This window comes from Panulirus ornatus, chromosome 10 (assembly GCF_036320965.1).
Source record: "Panulirus ornatus isolate Po-2019 chromosome 10, ASM3632096v1, whole genome shotgun sequence".
Lineage (NCBI taxonomy): Eukaryota > Metazoa > Arthropoda > Malacostraca > Decapoda > Palinuridae > Panulirus > Panulirus ornatus.
In genome coordinates this window covers 47,850,283-47,871,941 of record NC_092233.1, presented here as the reverse complement: position 1 = coordinate 47,871,941, position 21,659 = coordinate 47,850,283, and the positions used below count along the sequence as shown (strand labels likewise).

The following is a 21,659-nucleotide window of genomic DNA, read 5'->3' as shown; positions in this document are numbered from 1 at the left end:
TTAAACTATTCGCCATTTCCCACGTTAGCGAGGTAGCGTTAAGAACAGAGGACTGGGCCTTTTTTGGAATATCCTCACCTGGCCCCCTCTGTTCCTTCTTTTGGAAAATTAAAAAAAAAAAACGAGAGGGGAGGATTTCCAGCCCCCCGATCCCTTCCCTTTTAGTCGCCTTCTACGACACGCAGGGAATACGTGGGAAGTATTCTTTCTCCCCTATCCCCAGGGATAATATATATATATATATATATATATATATATATATATATATATATATATATATATATATATATATATATATATATATATAAAGATACGAGCAAGAAGTGAGTTTGGGTAAACTGCTCATGAAAAACCAGCATTAGCCTTCGTGTTATTCATGATTTGAAGAATGTCTGTAACTACAAAAAAGAAGCATGTAGAACGTGAATTATGGGAAGATTTCAGTTTTCCAGAAGAACACCAGTCTATTGTGAGAGTTGTCAGACCTCGAGGCAATAACCTACATCAGGTGCAGAAGCTTTGAAGGAAGATTGACTGAAGGTGCAGAAGCTTTTAAGGAAGAGGTGTATAGGATGATTGTGGATGAGAAATATAAGTGATCTTAGAATGTTTAAGGTTACAACAGCTGATGGAGAGGAGTTCTTGGCTTCCATGACTCATAAATTCCGCAAACATGTTTGGATCAAACGAGGAGACTATGTGGTAACAGAAGCAATACCTGAAGGGAATAAAGTGCGTGCAGAAATTGTCCGTATTTTGTTGAAAGATCACATTCACTACATTATGCAAAATGATAAATGGCCCCCAGCTTTTACTCAGCGTAGTGAAGAAGAGGAAGAAGCTGTCAGTGATAGACTTGAAGATCTCAAAGTGAGGGAGGCAGGTGAAGCTGAGATAGAGAGTGATGAAGGTGATCTTTTGATGGAAAATCCAAATAGGCAAAGAATTTATGTTGAGGAATCCGACTCCAGTGAGTCCAGTGATGAGAGCTATGATGAAGACAGTCAAAATGAAAAAGACTAGGAAAGGATTTTAAGAAATACATAAAGAAATGTATGGTGATAAATGTAAGCTCAACTTTGTCTCCATATTACCTGTATTAACACTAATGGGGATAGGGGATTAAGAATACTTCCCACGTATTCCCTGCGTGTCGTAGAAGGCGACTAAAAGGGGAGGGAGCGGGGGGCTGGAAATCCTCCCCTCTCGTTTTTTTTTTCAATTTTCCAAAAGAAGGAACAGAGAATTGGGCCAGGTGAGGGTATTCCCTCAAAGGCCCAGTCCTCTGTTCTTAACGCTACCTCGCTAATGTGGGAAATGGCGAATAGTTTGGAAAAAAAAAAAAAAAAAAAATATATATACCTCGTCGCTGTCTCCCGCGTTTGCGAGGTAGCGCAAGGAAACAGACGAAAGAAATGGCCCAACCCCCCCCATACACATGTATATACATACGTCCACACACTCAAATATACATACCTACACAGCTTTCCATGGTTTACCCCAGACGCTTCACATGCCTTGATTCAATCCACTGACAGCACGTCAACCCCGGTATACCACATCGATCCAATTCACTCTATTCCTTGCCCTCCTTTCACCCTCCTGCATGTTCAGGCCCCGATCACACAAAATCTTTTTCACTCCATCTTTCCACCTCCAATTTGGTCTCCCTCTTCTCCTCGTTCCCTCCACTTCCGACACATATATCCTCTTGGTCAATCTTTCCTCACTCATTCTCTCCATGTGCCCAAACCACTTCAAAACACCCTCTTCTGCTCTCTCAACCACGCTCTTTTTATTTCCACATCTCTCTTACCCTTACGTTACTCACTCGATCAAACCACCTCACACCACACATTGTCCTCAAACATCTCATTTCCAGCACATCCATCCTCCTGCGCACAACTCTATCCATAGCCCACGCCTCGCAACCATACAACATTGTTGGAACCACTATTCCTTCAAACATACCCATTTTTGCTTTCCGAGATAATGTTCTCGACTTCCACACATTCTTCAAGGCCCCCAGAATTTTCGCCCCCTCCCCCACCCTATGATCCACTTCCGCTTCCATGGTTCCATCCGCTGCCAGATCCACTCCCAGATATCTAAAACACTTCACTTCCTCCAGTTTTTCTCCATTCAAACTCACCTCCCAATTGACTTGACCCTCAACCCTACTGTACCTAATAACCTTGCTCTTATTCACATTTACTCTTAACTTTCTTCTTCCACACACTTTACCAAACTCAGTCACCAGCTTCAGCAGTTTCTCACATGAATCAGCCACCAGCGCTGTATCATCAGCGAACAACAACTGACTCACTTCCCAAGCTCTCTCATCCCCAACAGACTTCATACTTGCCCCTCTTTCCAAAACTCTTGCATTTACCTCCCTAACAACCCCATCCATAAACAAATTAAACAACCATGGAGACATCACACACCCCTGCCGCAAACCTACATTCACTGAGAACCAATCACTTTCCTCTCTTCCTACACGTACACATGCCTTACATCCTCGATAAAAACTTTTCACTGCTTCTAACAACTTTCCTCCCACACCATATATTCTTAATACCTTCCACAGAGCATCTCTATCAACTCTATCATATGCCTTCTCCAGATCCATAAATGCTACATACAAATCCATTTGCTTTTCTAAGTATTTCTCACATACATTCTTCAAAGCAAACACCTGATCCACACATCCTCTACCACTTCTGAAACCACACTGCTCTTCCCCAATCTGATGCTCTGTACATGCCTTCACCCTCTCAATCAATACCCTCCCATATAATTTACCAGGAATACTCAACAAACTTATACCTCTGTAATTTGAGCACTCACTCTTATCCCCTTTGCCTTTGTACAATGGCACTATGCACGCATTCCGCCAATCCTCAGGCACCTCACCATGAGTCATACATACATTAAATAACCTTACCAACCAGTCAACAATACAGTCACCCCCTTTTTTAATAAATTCCACTGCAAATGGAAATGGTGAAGAGCTTGTAGATTTATGTGCTGAAAAAGGACTGATGATTGGGAATACCTGGTTTAAAAAGCGAGATATACATAAGTATACTTATGTAAGTAGGAGAGATGGCCAGAGAGCGTTATTGGATTACGTGTTAATTGACAGGCGTGCGAAAGAGAGACTTTTGGATGTTAATGTGCTGAGAGGTGCAACTGGAGGTATGTCTGATCATTATCTTGTGGAGGCTAAGGTGAAGATTTGTATGGGTTTTCAGAAAAGAAGAGTGAATGTTGGGGTGAAGAGGGTGGTGAGAGTAAGTGAGCTTGAGAAGGAGACCTGTGTGAGCAAGTACCAGGAGAGACTGAGTACAGAATGGAAAAAGGTGAGAACAATGGAAGTAAGGGGAGTGGGGGAGGAATGGGATGTATTTAGGGAATCAGTCATGGATTGCGCAAAAGATGCTTGTGGCATGAGAAGAGTGGGAGGTGGGTTGATTAGAAAGGGTAGTGAGTGGTGGGATGAAGAAGTAAGAGTATTAGTGAAAGAGAAGAGAGAGGCATTTGGACGATTTTTGAAGGGAAAAAATGCAATTGAGTGGGAGATGTATAAAAGAAAGAGACAGGAGGTCAAGAGAAAGGTGCAAGAGGTGAAAAAAAGGTCAAATGAGAGTTGGGGTGAGAGAGTATCATTAAATTTTAGGGAGAATAAAAAGATGTTTTGGAAGGAGGTAAATAAAGTGCGTAAGACAAGGGAGCAAATGGGAACTTCAGTGAAGGGCGCAAATGGGGAGGTGATAACAAGTAGTGGTGATGTGAGAAGGAGATGGAGTGAGTATTTTGAAGGTTTGTTGAATGTGTTTGATGATAGAGTGGCAGATATAGGGTGTTTTGGTCGAGGTGGTGTGCAAAGTGAGAGGGTTAGGGAAAATGATTTGGTAAACAGAGAAGAGGTAGTGAAAGCTTTGCGGAAGATGAAAGCCGGCAAGGCAGCAGGTTTGGATGGTATTGCAGTGGAATTTATTAAAAAAGGGGGTGACTGTATTGTTGACTGGTTGGTAAGGTTATTTAATGTATGTATGACTCATGGTGAGGTGCCTGAGGATTGGCGGAATGCGTGCATAGTGCCATTGTACAAAGGCAAAGGGGATAAGAGTGAGTGCTCAAATTACAGAGGTATAAGTTTGTTGAGTATTCCTGGTAAATTATATGGGAGGGTATTGATTGAGAGGGTGAAGGCATGTACAGAGCATCAGATTGGGGAAGAGCAGTGTGGTTTCAGAAGTGGTAGAGGATGTGTGGATCAGGTGTTTGCTTTGAAGAATGTATGTGAGAAATACTTAGAAAAGCAAATGGATTTGTATGTAGCATTTATGGATCTGGAGAAGGCATATGATAGAGTTGATAGAGATGCTCTGTGGAAGGTATTAAGAATATATGGTGTGGGAGGAAAGTTGTTAGAAGCAGTGAAAAGTTTTTATCGAGGATGTAAGGCATGTGTACGTGTAGGAAGAGAGGAAAGTGATTGGTTCTCAGTGAATGTAGGTTTGCGGCAGGGGTGTGTGATGTCTCCATGGTTGTTTAATTTGTTTATGGATGGGGTTGTTAGGGAGGTAAATGCAAGAGTTTTGGAAAGAGGGGCAAGTATGAAGTCTGTTGGGGATGAGAGAGCTTGGGAAGTGAGTCAGTTGTTGTTCGCTGATGATACAGCGCTGGTGGCTGATTCATGTGAGAAACTGCTGAAGCTGGTGACTGAGTTTGGTAAAGTGTGTGGAAGAAGAAAGTTAAGAGTAAATGTGAATAAGAGCAAGGTTATTAGGTACAGTAGGGTTGAGGGTCAAGTCAATTGGGAGGTGAGTTTGAATGGAGAAAAACTGGAGGAAGTGAAGTGTTTTAGATATCTGGGAGTGGATCTGGCAGCGGATGGAACCATGGAAGCGGAAGTGGATCATAGGGTGGGGGAGGGGGCGAAAATTCTGGGGGCCTTGAAGAATGTGTGGAAGTCGAGAACATTATCTCAGAAAGCAAAAATGGGTATGTATGAAGGAATAGTGGTTCCAACAATGTTGTATGGTTGCGAGTTGTGGGCTATGGATAGAGTTGTGCGCAGGAGGATGGATGTGCTGGAAATGAGATGTTTGAGGACAATGTGTGGTGTGAGGTGGTTTGATCGAGTGAGTAACGTGAGGGTAAGAGAGATGTGTGGAAATGAAAAGAGCGTGGTTGAGAGAGCAGAAGAGGGTGTTTTGAGGTGGTTTGGGCACATGGAGAGGATGAGTGAGGAAAGATTGACCAAGAGGATATATGTGTCGGAGGTGGAGGGAACAAGGAGAAGAGGGAGACCAAATTGGAGGTGGAAAGATGGAGTGAAAAAGATTTTGTGTGATCGGGGCCTGAACATGCAGGAGGGTGAAAGGAGGGCAAGGAATAGAGTGAATTGGATCGATGTGGTATACCAGGGTTGACGTGCTGTCAGTGGATTGAATCAAGGCATGTGAAGCGTCTGGGGTAAGCCATGGAAAGCTGTGTAGGTGTGTATATTTGCGTGTGTGGACGTGTGTATATGCATGTGTATGGGGGGGGTTGGGCCATTTCTTTCGTCTGTTTCCTTGCGCTACCTCGCAAACGCGGGAGACAGCAACAAAGTATAATAAATAAAATAAATAAATATCCACTGCAATACCATCCAAACCTGCTGCCTTGCCGGCTTTCATCTTCCGCAAAGCTTTCACTACCTCTTCTCATATATATGTATATATATATATATATATATATATATATATATATATATATATATATATATATCCATATCCCATGCCTTGTAACCATATAACATTGTTGGAACCACTATTCCTTCAAACATACCCATTTTTGCTTTCCGAGATAATGTTCTCGACTTCCACACATTCTTCAACGCTCCCAGAACGTTCGCCCCCTCCCCCACCCTATGATTCACTTCCACTTCCATGGTTCCATCCACTGCCAAATCCACTCCCAGATGTCTAAAACACTTCACTTCCTCCAGTTTTTCTCCATTAAAACTTACCTCCCAATTGACTTGTCCCTCAACCCTACTGTACCTAATTTCCTTGCTCTTATTCACATTTACTCTCAGCTTTTTTCTTTCACACACTTTACCAAACTCAGTCACCAGCTACTACAGTTTCTCACATGAATCAGCCACCAGCGCTGTAACATCATCGGACAACCACTGACTCACTTCCCAAGCTCTTTCATCCACAACAGACTGCATACTTGCCCCTCTTTCCAAAACTCTTGCATTCACCTCCCTAACAACCCCATCCATATACAAATTAAACAACCCTGGAGACATCACACACCCCTGCCACAAACCTACATTCACTGAGAACCAATCACTTTCCTCTCTTCCTACACATACACATTCCTTACATCCTCGATAAAAACTTTTCACTGCTTCTAACAACTTGCCTCCCACACCATATATTCTTAATACCTTCCACAGAGCATTTCCATCAACCCTATCATATGCTTTCTCCAGATCCATAAATGCTACATATAAATCCATATGCTTTTCTAAGTATTTCTCACATACATTCTTCAAAGGAAACACCTGATCCACACATCCTCTACCACTTCTGAAACCACACTGCTCTTCCCCAATCTGACACTCTGTACACGCTTTCACCCTCTCAATCAATACCCTTCCATACAATTTCCCAGGAATACTCAACAAACTTATAACTCTGTAATTTGAGCACTCACTTTTATTACCTTTGCCTTCATACAATGGAACTATGCAAGCATTTTGCCAATCCTCAGGCACCTCACCACGAGTCATACATACATTAAATAACCTTATCCACTATTCAACAATACTATCACCCCTTTTTTAATAAATTCCACTGCAATACCATCCAAACCCGCTGCCTTGCCGGCTTTCATCTTCTGCAAAGCTTTTACTACCTCTTCTCTGTTTACCAAATCATTCTCCCTAAGCCTCACACTTTGCACACCACCTCGACCAAAACACCCCATATCTTCCAATCTATCATCAAACGCATTCAACAAAGCTTCAAAATACTCACTCCATCTCCTTCTCACATCACCATTACTTATCACCTCCCCATTAGCCTTCTTTACTGAAATTCCCATTTGTTCCCTTGTCTTATGCACTTTATTTACCTCCTTCCAAAACATCTTTTTATTCTCCCTAAAATTTAATGATACTCTCTCACCCCAACTCTCATTTGCCCTGTTTTTCACCTCTTGTACCTTTCTCTTGACCTCCTGCCTCTTCCTTTTATACATCTCTCAGTCATTTGCATTATTTCCCTGCAAAAATCATCCAAATGCCTCTCTCTTCTCTTTCACCAATAATCTTACTTCTTCATCCCACCACTCACTAACCTTTCTAATCTGCCCACCTCCCATGCTTCTCATGCCACAAGCATCTTTTGTGCAGGCCATCACTGCTTCCCTAAATACATCCCATTCCTCCCCCACTTCCCTTACGTCCTTTGTTCTCACCTTTTTCCATTCTGTACTCAACCTCTCCCCTGGTACTTCCTCACACAAGTCTCCATCCCAAGCTCACTTACTCTCACCACTCTTTTCACCCTAACATTCTCTCTTCTTTTCTGAAAACCTCTACAAATCTTCACCTTCGTCTCCACAAGATGATGATCAGACATCCCTCCAGTTGCACCTCTCAGCACATTAACATCCAAAAGTCTCTCTCTCACGCGCCTACCAATTAACACGTAATCCAATAACGCTCTCTGGCCATCTCTCCTACTTACATACGTATACTTATGTATATCTTTCTTGTTAAACCAGGTATTCCCAATCACCAGTCCTTTTTCAGCACATAAATCTACAAGCTCTTCACCATTTCCATTTACAACACTGAACACCCCATGTGCACCAATTATTTATACATTATACTTTGTCGCTGTCTCCCACGTTAGCGAGGCAGCACAAGGAAACAGACAAAAGAATGGCCCAACCCACCCACATACACATGTATAAACATACACGTCCACACACATACATGTACATACCTATACATTTCAACGTGTACATATATATACATACAAAGACATATACATATATACACATGTACATAATTCATACTTGCTGCCTTTATTCAGTCCCGTTGCCACCCCGCTACACACGAAAGGACACCCTCCTCCCCCTGCGTGCACGTGAGGTAGCGCTAGGAAAAGACAACAAAGGCCATATTCGTTCAAATTCAGTCTTTAGCTGTTATGTGTAATGCACTGAAACCGCAGCTCCTTTTCCACATCCAGGCCCCACAAAACTTTCCATGGTTTACCCCAGACACTTCACATGCCATGGTTCAATCCATTGACAACACGTCTACCCTGGTATACCAAATCATTCCAGTTCACTCTATTCATTGCACGCCTCTCACACTCCTGCATGTTCAGGCCCTGATCGCTCAAAACCTTTTTCACTCCATCCCTCCACCTCTGACACATATATTCTCTTTGTCAATCTGACACATATATTCTCTTTGTCAATCTTTCCTCATTCATTCTCTCCATGTTACCAAACCATTTCAACACACTCTCTTCTGCTCTCTCAACCACACTCATTTTATTACCACACATCTCTTACCCTTTCATTGCTTACTCAATCAAACCACCTCATACCATTTATTCTCGTCAAACATCTCATTTCCAACACATCCACACTCCTCCGAACAACCCTATCTATAGCCCACGCCTCGCAACCATACAACCACTATTCCTTCAAAAATACCTATTTCTCATTTCTGAGATAATGTTTTCGCCTTCCACACATTCTTCAACGCTCCCAGAACCTTAGCCCACTCCTCCACCCTGTGACTCACTTCCTTTCCATGGTTCCATCCGCTGCCGAATCCACTCCCAGATATCTAAAACACTTAAATTCCTCCAGTTTTTCTCCATTAAAACTTACCTCCCAATTGACTTGTCCCTCAACCCTACTGTACCTAATAACCTTGCTCTTATTAACATTTACTCTCAACTTTCTTCTTTCACACACTTTACCAAACTCAGTCACCAGCTTCTGTAGTTTCTCACCCAAATCAGCCACCAGCGCTGTATCATCAGTGATCAACAGCTGACTCACTTCGCAAGCCCTCTCATCCACAACAGACTGCATACTTGCCCCTCTCTCCAAAACTCTTGCATTCACCTCCCTAACAACCCCATCCATAAACAAATTGAATAACCCTGGAGACATCACACACCCCTGCCGCAAACCTACATTCACTGAGAACCAATCACTTTCCTATCTTCCTACACGTACACATTCCTTACATCCTCGATAAAATCTTTTCACTGCTTCTAACAACTTGCCTCCCACACCATATATTCTTAATACCTTCCACAGAGCATGTCCATCAACTCTATCATATGCTTTCTCCAGGTCCATAAATGCTACATATAAATCCATTTGCTTTTCTAAGTATTTCTCACATACATTCTTCAAAGGAAACACCTGATCCACACATCCTCTACCACTTCTGAAACCACACTGCTCTTCCCCAATCTGACACTCTGTACACGGTTTCACCCTCTCAATCAATACCCTTCCATACAATTTCCCAGGAATACTCAACAAACTTATAACTCTGTAATTTGAGCACTCACTTTTATTACCTTTGCCTTCATACAATGGAACTATGCAAGCATTTTGCCAATCCTCAGGCACCTCACCACGAGTCATACATACATTAAATAACCTTATCCACTATTCAACAATACTATCACCCCTTTTTTAATAAATTCCACTGCAATACCATCCAAACCCGCTGCCTTGCCGGCTTTCATCTTCTGCAAAGCTTTTACTACCTCTTCTCTGTTTACCAAATCATTCTCCCTAAGCCTCTCACTTTGCACACCACCTCGACCAAAACACCCCATATCTTTCAATCTATAATCAAACGCATTCAACAAACCTTCAAAATACTCACTCGATCTCCTTCTCACATCACCATTTCTTATCACCTCCCCATTAGCCTTCTTTACTGAAATTCCCATTTGTTCCCTTGTCTTATGCACTTTATTTACCTCCTTCCAAAACATCTTTTTATTCTCCCTAAAATTTAATGATGCTCTCTCACTCCAACTCTCATTTGCCCTGTTTTTCACCTCTTGCACCTTTCTCTTGACCTCCTGCCTCTTCCTTTTATACATCTCTCAGTCATTTGCATTATTTCCCTGCGAAAATCATCCAAATGCCTCTCTCTTCTCTTTCACCAATAATCTTACTTCTTCATCCCACCACTCACTAACCTTTCTAATCTGCCCACCTCCCACGCTTCTCATGCCACAAGCATCTTTTGCGCAGGCCATCACTGCTTCCCTAAATACATCCCATTCCTCCCCCACTCCCCTTACGTCCTTTGTTCTCACCTTTTTCCATTCTGTACTCAACCTCTCCCCTGGTACTTCCTCACACAAGTCTCCTTCCCAAGCTCACTTACTCTCACCACTCTTTTCACCCTAACATTCTCTCTTCTTTTCTGAAAACCTCTACAAATCTTCACCTTCGCCTCCACAAGATGATGATCAGACATCCCTCCAGTTGCACCTCTCAGCACATTAACATCCAAAAGTCTCTCTCTCACGCACCTACCAATTAACACGTAATCCAGTAACGCTCTCTGGCCATCTCTCCTACTTACATACGTATACTTATGTATATCTTTCTTTTTAAACCAGGTATTCCCAATCACCAGTCCTTTTTCAGCACATAAATCTACAAGCTCTTCACCATTTCCATTTACAACACTGAACACCCCATGTACACCAATTATTTATACATTATACTTTGTCGCTGTCTCCCACGTTAGTGAGGCAGCGCAAGGAAACAGACAAAAGAATGGCCCAACCCACCCACATACACATGTATATACATACACGTCCACACACATACATGTGCATACCTATACATTTCAACATGTACATATATATACATACAAAGACATATACATATATACACATGTACATAATTCATACTTGCTGCCTTTATTCAGTCCCGTTGCCACCCCGCTACACACGAAAGGACACCCTCCTCCCCCTGCATGCACGCGAGGTAGCGCTAGGAAAAGACAACAAAGGCCATATTCGTTCAAATTCAGTCTTTAGCTGTTATGTGTAATGCACTGAAACCGCAGCTCCTTTTCCACATCCAGGCCCCACAAAACTTTCCATGGTTTACCCCAGACACTTCACATGCCATGGTTCAATCCATTGACAACACGTCTACCCCGGTATACCAAATCATTCCAGTTCACTCTATTCCTTGCACGCCTTTCACACTCCTGCATGTTCAGGCCCTGATCGCTCAAAACCTTTTTCACTACATCCCTCCACCTCTGACACATATATTCTCTTTGTCAATCTTTCCTCATTCATTCTCTCCATGTTACCAAACCATTTCAACACACCCTCTTCTGCTCTCTCAACCACACTCTTTTTATCACCACACATCTCTTACCCTTTCATTGCTTACTCAATCAAACCACCTCATACCATTTATTCTCCCCAAACATCTCATTTCCAACACATCCACACTCCTCCGAACAACCCTATCTATAGCCCACGCCTCGCAACCATACAACCACTATTCCTTCAAAAATACCTATTTCTCATTTCTGAGATAATGTTTTCACTTTCCACACATTCTTCAACGCTCCCAGAACCTTAGCCCCCTCCTCCACCCTGTGACTCACTTCCGTTTCCATGGTTCCATCCGCTGCCGAATCCACTCCTAGATATCTAAAACACTTAACTTCCTCCAGTTTTTCTCCATTAAAACTTACCTCCCAATTGACTTGTCCCTCAACCCTGCTGTACCTAATAACCTTGCTCTTATTAACATTTACTCTCAACTTTCTTCTTTCACACACTTTACCAAACTCAGTCACCAGCTTCTGTAGTTTCTCACCCAAATCAGCCACCAGCGCTGTATCATCAGTGATCAACAGCTGACTCACTTCGCAAGCCCTCTCATCCACAACAGACTGCATACTTGCCCCTCTCTCCAAAACTCTTGCATTCACCTCCCTAACAACCCCATCCATAAACAAATTAAACAATCATAGAGACATCACGCACCCTTACCGCAAACCGACATTCACTTTCCTCTCTTCCTACTTGCACACATGCCTTACATCCTCGATAAAAACTTTTCACTGCTTCTAACAACTTTCCTCTCACCATTTTCTCTGAATACATTCCACAGAGCATCTCTGTCAACTTTATCATATGCCTTCTCTAGATTCATAAATGCTACAAACAAATTCATTTGTTTTTTTAAGTATTTCTCACGTACATTCTTCAAAGCAAACACTTGATCCACATATCCTCTACCACTTCTGATACCACACTGCTCCTCAACAATATGATGCTCTGTACATGCCTTTACTCTGTCAATCAATACCCTCCCACATAATTTCTCAGGAATACTCAACAAACTTATACCTCTGTAATTTGAACACTCACCTTTATCTCCTTTGCCTTTGTACAATGGCACTATGCATGCATTCTGCCAGCCTCAGGCACTTCACCATGAGCCATACATACATTAAATATCTTAACCAACCAGTCAACAACAAGGTCACCCCCTTTTTTAGTAAATTCCACTGCAATACCATTCAGACCCGCCACCTAGCCAGCTTTCACTGCCTCTTCTCTGTTTACAAAATCATTCTCCCTAACTCTCTCTCACTTCGCACACCACCTCGACCAAAACACCCTATATCTGCCACTCTACCATCTAACAAATTCAACAAACCTTGAAAATACTCACTCCATCTCCTCATCACCACTACTTATCATTACCTCCCCATTAGCCCCCTTCACTGATGTTCCCATTTGTTCTCTTATCTTATGCACTTTATTTACCTCCTTCCAAAACATCTTTTTATACTCCCGAAAATTTAGTGATACTCTCTCACCCCAGCTCTCATTTGCCCACTTTTCCCCCTCTTGTTGTAAATGGAAATGGTGAAGAGTTTGTAGATTTGTGTTCTGAAAAAGGACTGGTGATTGGGAATACCTGATCTAAAAAGAGAGATTAACATAAGTATATGTATGTAAGTAGGAGAGATGGCCAAAGAGCATTATTGGATTACGTCTTAAGTGATAGGCACTCGAAAGAGACACTTTTGGATGTTAATGTGCTGAGAGGTGCAACTGGAGGCATGTCTGATCATTATCTTGTGGAGGCGAAGGTGAAGATTTGTAGAGGTCTTCAGAAAAGAAGAGAGAATCTTGGGGAGAAGAGAGTGGTGAGAGTAAGTGAGCTTGGAAAGGAGACTTGTGTGAGGAAATACCAGGGGAGAGGTTGAGCGCAGAATGGAAAAAGGTAAGAGCAAATGACGTAAAGGGAATGGGATGTATTTAGGGAAGCATTGAAGGCTTGCACAAAAGATGGATGTGGCATGAGAAAGGTGGGACGTGGGCAGATTAGAAAGGGTAATTAGTGGTGGGATGAAGTAAGATTGTTATGTTAGTGAAAGAGAAGACGGAGGCGTTTGGACGATTTCTGCAGGGAAGTAATGCGAATGACTGGAAGATGTATAAAAGAAAGAGGCAGGAGGTCAAGAGGAGAAAAAGAGGGCAAATGAGAGTTGGGATGAGAGAGTATCATTAAATTTTAAGGAGAATGATAAGATGTTTTGGAAGGAGGTAAATAACGTCCATAAGACAAGAGAGCAAATGGGAATATCGGTGAAGGGGGCAAATAGGGAGGTATTAATAAGTAGTGGTGAAGTGAGAAGGCGATGGAGTGAGTATTTTGAAGGTTTGTTGAATGTTCGATGATAGTGTGGCAGATATAGGGTGCTTTGGTCCAGGTGGTGTGCGAAGATTAGTTTGATAAACAGGTATTGAAAGCTTTGCAGATGATGAAAGTCGGGAAGGTGGTGGGTTTGGATGGTATTGCAGTGAAATTTATTAAAAAAGTTGGTGACAGTGTTGTTGAATGGTTAGTAAGGATATTCAGCGTATATATTGTTCATGGTGAGGTGCCTGAGGATTGGCGGAATGCATGCATAGTAACATTCTATAAAGGCAAAGGAGATAAGGGTGAGTGTTCAAATTACAGAGGTATAAGTTTGTTGAGTATTCCTGGGAAATATTATTGGAGGGTATTGATTGAGAGGCGAAAGTCTTGTACAGACCATTAGATTGGGGAAGAGCAGTGTGGTTTCAGAAGTAGTAGAGGATGTGTGGACCAGGTGTTTGCTTTGAAGAATTTATGTGAGAAATACTTACAAAAACAGATGGATTTCTATGTAGCATTTATGGATCTGGAGAAAGCATATGATAGAGTGAACAGAAATGCTTTATGGAGGGTATTAAGGGTATATCATATGGGAGGTAAGTTCCTAGAAGCAGTGAAAAGTTTTTATCGGGGATGTAAGTGATGAGTAGGAAGAGAGGAAAGTGATTGGTTTTCAGTGAATGTTGGTTTGCAGCAGGGGTGCATGATGTCTCCGTGGTTGCTTAATTTGTTTATGGGTGGGATTGCTAGGGAGGTGAATGCAAGAATGTTGAAGAGAGGGGCAAGGATGCAGTTTGTTGTGGCTGAGAGGGTTTGGGAAGTGAGTCAGTTGTTGTTTATTGATGATACAGTGCTGGTGGTTGATTCGGATGAGAAACTGAAGAGGTGACTGGTAAAGTGTGTGAAAGAAAGAGTTGTGAAAGAAGAAAGTTGAGAATAAATGTGAATAAGAGCAAGTTTGTTTGGTTCAGTAGTTTTCAAGGAAAAGTCTATTGGTAGGTAAGTTTGAATGGAGAAAACCTGGAGGAAGTGAGGTGTTTAAGATATCTGGGAGTGGATGTAGCAGCGGATGGAACCATGGAAACGGAAGTGAGTCAGAGGGTGGGGAGGGCACGAAAGTTCTGGGGGCATTGAAGAATGTGTGGAAGGCGAGAACGTTATCTTGGAGAGCAAAAATGGATGGATATGTTTGAAGGAATAGTGGTTATAACAATGTTATATGGTTGTGAGGCATGGGCTATATATAGGGTTGTGCGGAGGAGGGTGGATGTGTTGGAAATGACATGTATAAGGCAATATGTGGTTTGAGGTGGATTGATCAAGTAAGTAATGAAAGGGTAAGAGAGATATGTGATAATAAAAAGAGTGTGGTCGAGAGAGCAGAAGATGGTGTATTGAAATGGTTCGTTCACATGGAGAGAATGAGTGAGGAAAGATTGATAAAGAGGATATATGTCAGAGATGAAGGGAATGAAGAGAAATGAGATACCAAATTGGAGGTGTAAGGATGAAGTGAAAAAGATTTTAAGCAATCGGGGCTGAACATACAGGGGAGTGAAAGACGTGCAAGGAATAGAGTGAATAAGAACGATTTGGACGTGCTGTCAATGGATTGAACTAGGGCTTGTAAAGCATCTGGGGTAAACCATGGGAAGTTTTGTGGGGTCTGCATGTGGAAAGGAAGCTGTGGTTTCAGTGCATTACACATGACAGCTAGAAACTGAGTGTGAACTATAGTGGCTTTTGTTGTGTTTTCCTGGCGCTACCTCGAGCGCACTCCCGGGAAGGGAAGGATGCCATTTTCATGTGTGGTGGGGTGACAACGGGACTAGATAAAGGCAGCAAGTATGGATATGTACATGTGCATATATGTATATATCTGTGTTGGAAAGGATCACAATTTTGCACGTGATGAAGATATTCCTATGAGTCCACGGGGAAAATGAAACACGAAAAGTTCTCAAGTGCACTTTCGTGTAATAATCACATCATCAGGGGAGAGACAAGAGAGAAATATAACAGTCAGTTGATATACATCGAAGAGACGAAGCTAGGACGCCATTTGGTAAACATGTGATTGTCCAAAACATGTTTTAGACAATTTTTGTTTGCTGAAAAAGGACTGGTGATTGGGAATACCTGATTTAAAAAGAGAGATATACATAAGTATATGTATGTAAGTAGGAGAGGTGGCCAGAGAGCATTACTGAATTATGTGTTAATTGATAGGTGCGCAAAAGAGAGACTTTTGGATGTTTATGTGCTGAGAGGTGCAACTGGAGGGACGTCTGATCATTATCTTGTGGAGGCGAAGGTGAAGATTTGTAGAGGTTTTCAGAAAAGAAGAGAGAATGTTGGGGTGAAGAGAGTGGTGTGAGTAAGTGAGCTCTGGAAGGAGACTTGTGTGAGGAAGTACCAGGAGAGACTGAGTGCAGCATGGAAAAAGGTGAGAGCAAAGGGCGCAAGGGGAGTGGTGTTGGAATGGGATGTATTTAGGGAAGCAGTGATGGCTTGCGCAAAAGATGCTTGTGGCATGAGAAGCGTGGGATGTGGGCAGACTAGAAAGGGTAGTGAGTGGTGGGATGAAGAAGTAAGGTTATTAGTGAAACAGGAGAGAGTGGCATTTGGACGATTTTTGCAGGGGAAATAGTGCAAATGAGTGGGAGATGTATAAAAGAAAGAGGCAGGAGGTCAAGAGAAAGGTGCAAGAGGTGAAGAAGAGGGCAAATGAGAGTTGGGGTGGGAGAGTATCAGTAGATTTGAGGGAGAATAAAAAGATGTTTTAGAAGGAGGTAAATAAAATGCGTATGACAAGGGAACAAATGGGAACATCAGTGAAGGGGGCTAATGGGAAGGTGATAACAAGTAGTGGTGATGTGAGAAGGAGATGGAGTGAGTATTTTGAAGGTTTGTTGAATGCGTTTGATGATAGAGTGGCAAATATAGGGTGTTTTGGTTGAATTGGTGTGCAAAGTGAGAGAGCTACGGAGAATGATTTGATAAACAGAGAAGAGGTAGTAAAAGCTTTGTGGAAGATGAAAGCCGGCAAGGCAGCGGTTTTGGATGGCATTGCACTGGAGTTCATTAAAAAAGGGGGTGACTGTGTTGTTGACTGGTTGGTAAGGTTACTTAATGTATATATGACTCATTGTGAAGTGACCTCTCCCATACATCATCCAGCAGTGGTCTTACCTGGATGACCTCTCCCAAACATCGTCCAGCAGTGACCTCACCTGGATGACCTCTCCCATACATCATCCAGCAGTGACCTCACCTGGATGACCTCTCCCATACATCATCCAGCTGTGGTCTTACCTGGATGACCTCTCCCATGCATCATCCAGCAGTGACCTCACCTGGATGACCTCTCCCATGCATCATCCAGGAGTGACCTCACCTGGATGACCTCTCCCATACATCATCCAGGAGTGATCTCACCTGGATGACCTCTCCCATACATCATCCAGCAGTGGTCTCACCTGGATGACCTCTCCCATACATTATCCAGCAGTGACCTCACCTGGATGACCTCTCCCATACATCATCCAGCAGTGGTCTCACCTGGATGACCTCTCCCATACATCATCCAGCAGTGGTCTTACATGGATGACCTCTCCCATACATCATCCAGCAGTGGTCTCACCTGGATGACCTCTCCCATACATCATCCAGCAGTGGTCTCACCTGGATGACCTCTCCCATGCATCATCCAGCAGTGACCTCACCTGGATGACCTCTCCCATACATCATCCAGCAGTGGTCTCACCTGGATGACCTCTCCCATACATCATCCAGCAGTGGTCTTACCTGGATGACCTCTCCCATACATCATCCAGCAGTGGTCTCACCTGGATGACCTCTCCCATACATCATCCAGCAGTGAGCTTACCTGGATGACCTCTCCCATGCATCATCCAGCAGTGACCTCACCTGGATGACCTCTCCCATACATCATCCAGCAGTGGTCTCACCTGGATGACCTCTCCCATACATCATCCAGCAGTGGTCTCACCTAGATGACCTCTCCCATACATCATCCAGCAGTGGTCTCACCTGGATGACCTCTCCCATACATCATCCAGCAGTGGTCTCACCTGGATGACCTCTCCCATACATCATCCAGCAGTGGTCTTACCTGGATGACCTCTCCCATACATCATCCAGCAGTGGTCTCACCTGGATGACCTCTCCCATACATCATCCAGCAGTGGTCTCACCTGGATGACCTCTCCCATACATCATCCAGCAGTGGTCTTACCTGGATGACCTCTCCCAAACATCATCCAGCAGTGACCTCACCTGGATGACCTCTCCCATACATCATCCAGCAGGGGTTTCACCTGGATGACCTCTCCCATACATCATCCAGCAGTGAGCTTACCTGGATGACCTCCCCCATACATCATCCAGCAGTGGTCTCACCTGGATGACCTCTCCCATACATCATCCAGCAGTGGTCTCACCTGGATGACCTCTCCCATACATCATCCAGCAGTGGTCTCACCTGGATGATCTCTCCCATACATCATCCAGCAGTGGTCTCACCTGGATGACCTCCCATACATCATCCAGCAGTGGTCTCACCTGGATGACCTCTCCCATACATCATCCAGCAGTGTTCTCACCTGGATGACCTCTCCCATACGTCATCCAGCAGTGGTCTCACCTGGATGACCTCTCCCATACATCATCCAGCAGTGGTCTTACCTGGATGACCTCTCCCAAACATCATCCAGCAGTGACCTCACCTGGATGACCTCTCCCATACATCATCCAGCAGGGGTTTCACCTGGATGACCTCTCCCAAACATCATCCAGCAGTGAGCTTACCTGGATGACCTCCCCCATACATCATCCAGCAGTGGTCTCACCTGGATGACCTCCCCCATACATCATCCAGTAGTGATCTCACTTGAATGACCTCTCCCATACATCATCCAGCAGTGACCTTACCTGGATGACCTCCCCCATGCATCATCCAGCAGTGGTCTCACTTGGATGACCTCTCCCATACATCATCCAGCAGTGGTCTCACCTGGATGACCTCCCCATACATCATCCAGCAGTAATCTTACCTGGATGACCTCTCCCATACATCATCCTGCAGTGACCTTACCTGGATGACCTCCCCATACATCATCCAGCAGTGGTCTTACTTGGATGACCTCTCCCATACATCATCTAGCAGTGACCTCACCTGGATGACCTCTCCCATACATCATCCAGCAGTAGTCTCACCTGGATGACCTCTCCCATACATCATCCAGCAGTGAGCTTACCTGGATGACCTCCCCCATACATCATCCAGCAGTGACCTCACCTGGATGACCTCTCCCATACATCATCCAGCAGTGGTCTCACCTGGATGACCTCTCCCATACATCATCCAGCAGTGGTCTCACCTGGATGACCTCCCCATACATCATCCAGTAGTGGTTTCACCTGGATGACCTCCCCATACTTCATCCAGCAGTGGTCTTACCTGGATGACCTCTGTCATACATCATCCAGCATTGACCTTACCTGGATGACCTTTCCCATACATCTTCGAGCAGTGACCTCACCTGGATGAACTCCCCATACATCATCCAGCAGTGGTCTCACCTGGATGACCTCTCCCATACATCATCCATCAGTGGTCTCGCCCTGGATGACCTCTCCCATACGTCATCCAGCAGTGGTCTCAAATGGATGACCTCTCCCCTACATCATCCAGCAGTGGTCTCACCTGGATGACCTCTCCCATACATCATCTAGCATTGGTCTCACCTGAATGACCTCCCCATATATCATCCAGCAATAATCTTACCTGGATGACCTCTCCCATACATCATCCAGCAGTGACCTTACCTGGATGACCTCCCCATACATCATCCAGCAGTGACCTTACCTGGATGACCTCCCCATACATCATCCAGCAGTGGTCTTACCTGGATGACCTCTCCCATACATCATCCAGCAGTGACCTCACCTGGATGACCTCTCCCATACATCATCCAGCAGTGGTCTCACCTGGATGACCCCTCCCATACATCATCCAGCAGTGTCCTTACCTGGATGACCTCTCCCATATATCATCCAGCATTGGTCTCACCTGGATGACCTCCCCATACTGAAAGAAGGATGTCTGATGGCAAGATAAGGTCACCAATGTTTATTCCTCCAACAGAAGGGTACTGAAAGAAGGATGTCAGATGGCAAGAGAAGGTCACCAATGTTTATTCCTCCAACAGAAGGGTACTGAAAGAAGAATGTCAGATGGCAAGAGAAGGTCACCAATGTTTATTCCTCCAACAGAAGGGTATGGAAATAAGTCAGTATAAGTAAACTTCATTCACCTGGATAACCAGAAACCTTTGTAGTTGATTACATGAGTGTGGTTTTTCCACATTTCAGCTGGTTTGTCCATACAAACACCTTATGTACAGTTTCCCATTCTGTCCTTCCACCATTCCTTCAGCTTTCATTTTGATATTTCTTACACACACACACACACACACACACACACACATTGTGTTAGTATTGCTTGCCTCTCTTATTTCTATACTTCCTTAACACTCATATCCCACTTTACTGACCTCTACCATACATCCTTTTCTAATTTCCTCATTTGTATGCTGTTTATTCTGCTAATCCCACATACCTTCAGACATTCTGTTTCACCTTCTTGCATTTTTATTGCATTCTGCACTTAAAGAATGTTGCCTTTATAAGAAATCCTTTTGAAATTTTAAAGGAATTTTATTTTGTTTAGTTTTATACTGGAACAAGCCCATGATTTTGCCCATCACTATGCTTTAGGTGGTCTGCAACTTGAAGTAATGGATATTTGCTAATTCTGGTGAGCAAATCAGTAAGTTCCTGGTCAGTTACTGAAAAATACTGAAATGAAAATATAAAAGGTAGTTCAGTTGTTGACTTAGTTAACCTTGAAAGCGCAACTGTAGGTGATGTTGACACTTGTTGGTTCTCTTGGATGTTCATTTGATACTCAGTTTTTGTAACCATATTTTCAGGTAGATGTAGTTATACCATAATCATATTTCATAATAGTCCACATACCTGACACTCTAGCTATCTATCTATGTCTCTGATTCCTGCTCCCTGAGAAGATTAACCTAGAACTATGGACTTTTTTAGAAGTATGTCAGATACACACTACAGCACCATTGGTGATGGTCAGCTGTATTTTCTAGCATCCCAGAAAGCTTTGCAAACAATGAATTTTTTCCAGTTTTCTGCCTTTATTATTTTCCACTTCTGCCTTTCCCTGTCTTTTTGCCTTCTTCCCAGAGGAACCAGGTATGTGTTATGAGCTTTCATGTGCACCAAATCAAGAATAAAACTTTTGGATGCTTCAGCTCCTTTGCATTTAGCCTCCCTCTAGGCTTACTCCAGACTTTGCTGAGCTGCCCTCTTACTCATCCAAGCAGTGCAGGGAGTCGAATCCTCTTTCCCTTCTGCACCACCATTGCATATACCCTTTATCCTGAGTGTTTATTTTTGAGTCCTTTCAGTGTATTGGGCGAGAAGCCATGAATTCACATACTTAATGATCAAATCGCTAACATTCTTTCATCTGCCATCCAAAGATAGTGTATGGATGATACCTATGAGGTTGTTTTTGAGCAACCAAACTACCAAAGTAAATAGCCAGCTTCCATGCTTCTACAGTGTGGGATTCTGCCATAGGTCGTAGGTGATACATCTGTCTCCACTACTGGTGCAAGAATGTTCCTTTCCTCTGAGGGTAGCAGCCATCAAAGTCTGTTAGTGACAGATATTTGTGAAGGAAACTGTGTTAGTGACAGATCCCTGGATGCTCTGAGGACCAGAAGGTTTCAGGAAGGCAAAAGACAGTAGTCCTCTCAACAATCATAGGGTCATTTAAA

General features: G+C 43.4%; 1 protein-coding gene across 1 annotated transcript; it reads left to right on the top strand.

Annotated features, from left to right (window-relative positions):
* Positions 1 to 312: 312 nt before the first annotated feature.
* On the top strand, positions 313 to 1,128 carry LOC139750689 (probable RNA-binding protein EIF1AD). Its single transcript, XM_071665369.1, has 2 exons — positions 313 to 508; positions 616 to 1,128. The coding sequence occupies exons 1-2, from the start codon at positions 389 to 391 to the stop codon at positions 1,021 to 1,023; spliced, it is 528 nt and encodes a 175-aa protein (XP_071521470.1). The 5' UTR covers positions 313 to 388; the 3' UTR covers positions 1,024 to 1,128.
* Positions 1,129 to 21,659: the final 20,531 nt, after the last annotated feature.